Here is a 7,713-nt window from a genome sequence, read left to right on the forward strand (position 1 = left end):
GAGGGGTGCGAGGGCGAGCGCCTGGGTAGGCAGGTAAGGGGGAGCCCCTTGCCCATGGGGTCACACAGGAGGACGGGTAGGCTGGGCTGGGACACCCTGGCCTGTGGCCACAAGTGCTGGGGGAATTTGGGTGGGAGCAAGACCACCCCCCTGGCTGCAGGTGGGGTCCCCCATGGCCACGGCAGCACCCTGACACCCGGGGTGGTGCGGGTGACCCGACCCCCCTTTTCTACCCCCAGTGCAGGTGGGGGTGCCACCTGGCTGTGGGCTGCATCCACGGTCCCTGACAGGAATGTGCTGCCACTCGTGCCCAGAGAGCCCGGCCCCGCACGGCACAGACATCTCTGTCCCCTCTGTGCTGCTGCCCCCAGCACTGAACCGGGCGGGTTTGCCCCCATGTGGCCGTATTTCCCACTGGGGAGGCAAACCCCGTTCCCACGGTCGGCCACGTGCCCATGTGCTCCCCATGCTCCCCATGCCCCCAAGCTGTGTGCTGGCCCCACGCCTGTTTGTCACCGTCCCCTGGTCCCAGGGACCGGCATCTGGTGCAGAGGTGCTGATGTGCCCCCAGAAGGGTGGGTGGGGGAAAGATGGTCCTCCCTTGCCCTGCCGCATCGCTGCCCTGGCCTGTGTTGGCACTGGCTGAGTCCTGCTGTTTCGTGGGCAGGCCGGTGGCCCCCAGGAGTAGGGGCTGGGGCCAGGGACACCCCGTTGGTGTTGGGGGGCTGTCCCGGTGTTTCACCCTGGGATGAGGAGTGTGGGCATGCCCCTGCACTGCACAGGGGCTCTTCCCATCTGTCCTGGGGTGGGCAGGAGCCGCGTGATGCCATGTGCTTGTGGGCGCTGGGCATGGCACACCAGGAACTCCCACATGTGTGGGGGGTGCTAATTAGTGGTTTATTGTCAGGGAGATGTGGGGGGGCTGTTGTGGCCCCGGGGCATCCCTGGTGTGGTGTGTCCCATGCTCTCAGCTCCTGCAGGAGAGGAGGCCGTGAGTGAGGCTGGACAAGGGCAGGCAGCCCTGGCCAGGCAGCTCCCACATGCCATGGCCTGGAGCCGATGGGGCTGGTGCAGCTGGGTGAGGAGGAGACCTCACATGCGCCTGTAGCGCCAGATGGCCCCAGCAAGGGCTGCAGCCACGATCAGCAGCACTGCGATGGTGATGCCGACACTGAGAGCTGCCTTGGAGCTGCCTGGAGGAGAGAGGAGAGAGAGGGGTTGCGGGTGCACAGGCAGCCATGGCCGGAGCTGCCATCGGAGCCCAACCCACCATCCTCCAGGTACCTGCATAGGGCCAGGGGCCTCTGCCCACACCCTGCATCCCATAGCCATGGGTGGCACCTACCCCATGGAATGAGCCATGAGCTTTCCTGGCTTTGCTCCATCCCGTGGGGCAGGGCGGCTCAGGACCCCCATCCCTGTCCCCATGCGTAGCACCTACCCCATGGGATGAGGAGGCTGCGGGTGCCCAGGCTGCGGTGGCGCACGCGGCAGGCGTAGCTGTGCCCGTCATGGGAGGCCACGGCCAGGACGCTGCGGAGCTGGTAGGTGAGGTCGGCGTTGGGCAGGATGGTGCTGGTGTTGAGCGCCGGGCCTGGCGGCACCTCCTGGCCATCCCGCAGCCAGGCCACGCTGATGGGCCGTGGGTAGAAGCCAGTGCCACGGCAAACGAGCACAAACGAGCAGGAGCTGGTCTGGTCTGGGTGTGCGGGCAAAGACCGTGGCCACGGGCAGCTCTGGGGGGCGAGAGCCAAGGGGTGGGGGGAGCCCTGGTGGGGCACGGCTTGGCCGCAGTGTGTGTGGGTCTTTGGGGTGGCCGTGCCAGGGTTGGGGTGGTCTCACCTTGTCTCTCCAGGTCAGCCCTCCCGTACTCAATGAATTTCTTCATGTGGTCAACACAGGTGACATTGAGAAGGTGCTGCAGGGTCACAGAGAAGCCAGTGAAGCTGTTGAACTGCCTCTCAACTTGCACTGCCAGCTCACTCTCCTGCCACCTCTCCCAGCGGCTGTTGTCCACGTCAAAGCTGAGTAAGTCGTGGGCATTGTAGGCGAGACGGTAGAATTTGGTATAGGAGCCATTGGGATACAAGTCACAGCCAGTTGTGCCCTGGAACACAAAGGGGTCTGGGGGGGACGATGGGCATCGTGAGTGCAGCTCAAGCTGGAGCCCAAAATTGCAGCCTGGCACCTGCTTCTTTGGACACAGCCCTTTCCCCTTTCCCTCTGCACCCCAAGTTGTTCCCCCCAGGGAGAAGACACGAAAGGCCAAAGCTCAATTAGAGTTGAAACTGGCCAGTGCTGTGTGAGACAACAATAAAGGCTTTTCTAAGTACGTTAATAACAAGAGGAAGTCTAAAGAAAACATTGGACTGATACTTGTTGAAGGTGGTCACCTGGCTAATAGGGATGAAGAAGAAGCGGAGGCATTCAGTGCTTTTTTTGCCTCAGTCTTTAATAATACTGATAGACCTTGGGCTGCCCAGTCCTCTGCGTCGGAGGACCACAACTGCGGGAACAGTGACTTTCCCTTTGTGGACACTGCAATTGCCAGGGACCAGCTGTATCAGCTGAATGTTCACAAGTCCCTGGGGCCTGATGGGATTCATGCCAGAGTAGTGAAGGAGCTGGTGGATGTTATGGCAGGACCCCTCTCTACCCTCTACCAAAGGTCTTGGGAGTCTGGGGAGGTCCCTGCTGACTGGAAGCTGGCCAACGTTATTCCAATTTACAAGAAGGGCGTGAGGGAAGACCCAGGAAACTACAGACCTGTTAGTCTAACCTCAGTACCTGGAAAAATTATGGAGAAGATCATCCTGGGTGCTACTGAGAATAACAATAATTGATAATTATATAATATCTATTATATTAATAATTTGCTTTAATAATTTTGCCTCCATGATTTGCTTTAACTTTTGGTCAGCCCCAAATTGGTCAGGCTGTTGGACTAGATGATCGTTGTAGGTCCCTTCCAACTGAAATGTTCTGTTCCTTCTGTTCTGTTCTGTGCTATTCTATTCTATTCTATTCTATTCTATTCTATTCTATTCTATTCTATTCTATTCTATTCTATCCTGTCCTTTCCTATTCTATTCTATTCTATCCTATTCTATTCTATTCTGTTCCCCCACGTTGCTGCTCTGCTTTACACCAGGTGGAAACCCTGCGGGTGAGAAACCTGTCCTGAGCCCTATAGCTCGTCGTCCTCGAGCTGCCCCTGCCCACAGCAGGGTCGAGAGCCGTGGCAAAGCAGAAAGCACTGCTTTGGGGGAGTGATGGGACATGGAGTGCGGGCAAGTAGGAGGATGGTGGCACTCTGCCCGGCGCCCTGCCCTTGGTTAACCAGCGCTGCAGCAGCGTGTGGGGCCAGGCGCTTGCTCCATGTGTCCTGTCCCACAGGCATGAGTGGAGAGGCCCCTTTGACCTTCTACTCCACTTTCTCAGATGACTTGTCTGGTGGGATTTGGGGTGCCTGGAGAGCAATAGCAGGGGCTGATGTGAGGGCATAAGTGGAGCTGAACGCAGCCAAGTTTTGTGCTGGGGACCAGGATGGACCCATGTGACCTCCGCACAGGACGTGGTGGTTTGGGGGTCTTGCTGGTGCAGGATGAGGCCCATTCCCTACCCTCCTGCCAGCCCCAGTTTGGGAAAGCTGTTGGTGGTGGCTCTGAGCTTTTTCTCACAGCCTTGGATGAGGAGGTACTGAGCACCTGATACTCACAGGGTGTCTGGTACAATCTGGCATCATTGGACAGGTACCGGTTGAGGTCCTGCAAGTAGGCCCTGAACAGGTTTTGCAGGTTCTCCCATTCTGCTGCAGGCAGGGACGGGTAGACCCATGGCTGGAGGTAGAGGATGTTCCAGGTGTATTTCTGCAGCTTAACAAAGACAATGTCCTCCAGGGTGGCCCAGCCCGACATGTCCACAGAGCTGGTGTTGTGGAAGACAGTGGTTCGAAAAAGGTGGAGTTTCCAAGAGCCTGTGGGGAAAGTGGGGAGAGGAAGCGGCATTGGGGTGCATGAGGATGAAGGAGGATGTTGGGGGAGTGCCAGCGCCAGTGCTGGTGGGCGGCCCCGAGAGGAAGGGTGGCTTGCAGTGTCCCTGGGGACAGGTAGGGCAAGATGGGGCAGACAGGCAGGGTGGGGGAAGTCCCCTGGTTTCACTCAGTTTGCAGTTTCCTTTCATGGCCTTTCTGAGCCTCTCCATGCTTCTCCTCCCTTTTCCTTTTTTAAGCCATCCCCCGCCCCAATGTGACTTTCTGGGAGCTGTCACTTTGCCGTGTGGAAGGGATGGCAGGGGGGACCTTGGTGCTGGATTGGGATGATGCTTCTCCTGGCAAGGAGCACCCGTGCCAGACCCGGATCCACTGGAGACCTGCACACAGTGCAGGGGCTGGGGGGGCTGGGAGGGAGGGGCATCTCACCCCAGTTTAGGGGCTCCCAGGCAATGCTTGAGACTGAACTCTAACAGGAGGCAGGAGACCGAGTTAGATGCTGCAGTGCTGAATGAGGCTCCGGTAGTAAGCAGGGCAGAGTGAAGCCTGTTTTGGAGCAGCGGGTGCCCCCCTGGCCAGGGCGTGGTGAGCGCCTGCCCCTGGAATGGGAAACAGAGGCTGGAGAGGCAGGTGAAAGGCTTGTTGTAGCTGCAGGAGGAACCTTCGAGCGTTGTTTCACAGGGGGAGAATGCAGAGGATCCAGGAACCCTTTGATTGCAAGAGAAATGACCCCGCAGGCTGAGGGCGGTGCCCAGGACCTGCTCAAGGGGTTGGAGCCCAGTGCAGGGCTGTTGTGCCGTGAGGGGCTGAGAACCCCTGCTGCCCACAGGCTCCCTGCAGGAGGAAGGCGTCTTTGGGGGCACCCCAGCACCCCAGGCCTGGCTGAGGGACCCCTTGTCCCTCGGCTGCTCAGGCGCCTGAACCCGAGTGCCAGTGGTGCTGGGCTGGGCAGGATGGTGTGGGGCAGGGAACCCTGAGCAGGTGGGCAGGGATGGGGCACCTTTGGGTGCTGGGGGGTGGGGGGTGGCCCTTGGTGATGGGGACAGTGGCCTTGTCTGTGCCCACCCCCTGCCACCTCTGTGGGGTCCCGCAGTGCAGGGATGGGAGCAGGGTGGGGGTGAGCCAGGACTTCCACTTACCCTCTGGATCTGCCCACGTCCCAGGAAGGAGGAGAAGAAGGAAGAGGAGGAGGAGGAGGCGAGGGGGCTGCATGGTGCCAGTGGCAAGTGTGAAGGAGCAAGTGCAGCAGGAGGAGGAAGGGGCCTCGGGAGCCGTGACTGCACACTTCTCCCCAGGGCTGCTCTGCCTGGGCTGCTCTGGTAGTACCAGTGTCATGGGGCGGCCCTGGCAGCCAATGAGGCTGGTGCTGAGGTTTTGGGGAGGGCCTGGCCGGGTGTGTTCCCCAGGGGGAGGTGGTGTGGCTGGCAGAGGGCTGGGCTGGGGCGCTCTGGCTGGCGGCTGTGAGTGCCAGGGGAATTTGGGTGGGTGCAAAGTCACCCCTCCTGGTTGCAGCAGCACCCTAACACGCAAGGAGACGTAGGCTGAGCCCGGCCCGTGGTGGCCTTCACCTCCTCCCGTGGTAGCCCCCAGGGGTTTACTCTGTAGACCCCTGGCAGAGAGTATTATTTGGTTTACCTGGCAAGGTTTTGGTAGCAGGAGGCCTGCAAGGGTGGCTTCTGTGAGAAGATGCCAGAAGCTTCCCCCATGTCCAACAGAGCCAGTTCCAGCCGGCTCCAAGACAGACTCGCTGCTGGCCAAGGCTGAGCCAATCAGCAATGTTGGTAGTGCCCCTGTGATGACATATCTAAGAAGGGGTAAAAACTGCTGCACAACAGCAGCTGGGAGAGAGAAGTGAGAATACGTGAGAGAAACAGCTATGGAGACAGCAAAGTGAAGGAAGAGGAGGAGATGCTCCAGGCACTGGAGCAGAGATGGCACCCGTGCAGCCTGTGGTGAATATATCTACCCGCAGTCCTTGGAGGACCCCACGACAGAGCAGGTGGATGTGCCTGAAGGAGGCTGTGGCCCTGCAGAGAGCCCACGCTGGAGCAGGCTCCTGGCAGGATTTGTGACCCCGCAGGGGAGCCGTGGTGGAGCAGTCCGTTCCTGAGGGACTGCACCCTGTGGAAAGTACCCGTGCTGGAGCAGTTTGTGAAGAACTGCAGCCCATGGGAAGGACTCATGCTGGAAAAGTTCATGAAGGACTGTCTCCTGTGGGTGGGACCCCACGCTGGAGCAGGGTGAGGAGAAAGGAGCGACAGAGACAATGCATAATAACCTGACGGCAATCCCCATTCCCCATCCCGCTGTGCCGCTTGGGGGGAGGAGGAGGTAGAGAAGTCAAGAGTGAAGTTGAGCCCGGGAAGAAGGGAGGGGTGGGAGGAAGGTGTCTTTAGATTTGTTCTTATTTCTCGTTATCCTACTCTGATTTTGATTGGCAATAAATCAAATTAATTTCCCCAAGCTGAGTCTGTTTTGCACGTGGCGGTAATTGCCGAGTGATCTCCCTGTCCTTATCTCGACCCACGAGCCTTTTGTCGTATCTTCTCCCCCTTGTCCAGTTGAGGAGGGGGAGTGGTAGTGTGGCTTGGTGGGCACCTGACATCCAGCCAGGGTCAACCCACCACGTCACCCTTCTTGGGGGCATGTCGCTCAAAGACAGAGTCCCCCAGAGCCTCAGCGTGGCTCTTTCATGGCTGTCAGGCATATTGGGAGGGTGACTGTCCCCCATCCCTCCAGCTTTTGCAGGGGCAGGAGTCAGGCATGGGGGCAGGAGTCAGGAGTGGAGGAGATCCCGACCCAAAACCTTCCCGGACCGGGGGTGAGATCAGCACTGGAGCTGGAGCAGCTTCGCACCTGCTCGAAACGCCTCCCCGCCTCAGGGGATTGGAGATGTCACTTGGGTCCGCCCTTCCCCTTCTCTCCCCAGCGAAACAGCTCAAATCCCCTCCATCTCTCCCTGGTTTGTGGCCTGCTCCGTCCCCCATCCCACTCAGCGGCCCCATGCTGGTCTGGCCCCAGGTTGTCAGTGCCCTTCTGCCAGGGACAGACGCTGGCCACGGAGATGCCAAGATGTGGGAGAGGTTGGCGGAGGAATTGCTTCTCCTGACGTGCCAGGGGAGATTGGCCAGTGTCCAGGAAAAGGGAGAGTCTTCCTGGCCGCAACGTGGGGTTTCTGCAGCACGCTGGGGGGTTTCCTGTCGTGAGCGGGAAGGAGGGTGAGAGCCACAGGAGCCACGTGCAGCTGGGGAAGTTTGTAGCTGTTTAATGCAGTGGTTTTCCAGAGCAAGTCCCTGTTGGTGCTGATGGGTCAGGGATGGGAGATGAGATGAGCAGGAAGAGCTGGCGGCGAGGGAGCTCGTTGCTGGCCGGGCAGCCAGGCCTCAAATGATGAATTCCCGGGTCTCCCATGTGGCCTCGTCACCTTTCCTGCAAGGTGGGGCCACCGTGAGCTGCACTCGGGGCCGGGAAGTTCATCCCTGCAGAGCTGCTGCTGCTGCAACCCCTGGCCCGACTCATCTGCCCATCAACCTGAGAGCAGATGGTGGGAGGGAGGCCTCACCTGCGCTTCCACCACCAAAACCCCCCGGCAGAGGCTGCGGCCACAAGGAGCAGCACTGCAATGGCGATGCCAGCGGCTGGAGCTGTGCTGCGGTTTTCTGGGACAGGGAGAGAAAAGGGCGGCCATGTGAGTGTGGCAGCACCAGGCAGGAGCTGCCCCT

At 59.7% G+C, this 7,713-nt stretch overlaps 1 protein-coding gene across 1 annotated transcript; it reads right to left on the bottom strand.

The window, feature by feature from the left end:
• Positions 1 to 1,092: 1,092 nt before the first annotated feature.
• Positions 1,093 to 5,203, bottom strand: LOC103915695 (antigen-presenting glycoprotein CD1d-like). Its single transcript, XM_009322574.1, is given in 6 exon segments — positions 1,093 to 1,193; positions 1,442 to 1,673; positions 1,675 to 1,736; positions 1,843 to 2,124; positions 3,719 to 3,976; positions 5,131 to 5,203. Coding segments are annotated over 6 exon segments (1,008 nt in total).
• Between the last annotated feature and the right edge of the window lie 2,510 nt (positions 5,204 to 7,713).

Source organism: Pygoscelis adeliae, unplaced genomic scaffold, assembly GCF_000699105.1.
Source record: "Pygoscelis adeliae isolate BGI_AS28 unplaced genomic scaffold, ASM69910v1 Scaffold254, whole genome shotgun sequence".
NCBI lineage: Eukaryota > Metazoa > Chordata > Aves > Sphenisciformes > Spheniscidae > Pygoscelis > Pygoscelis adeliae.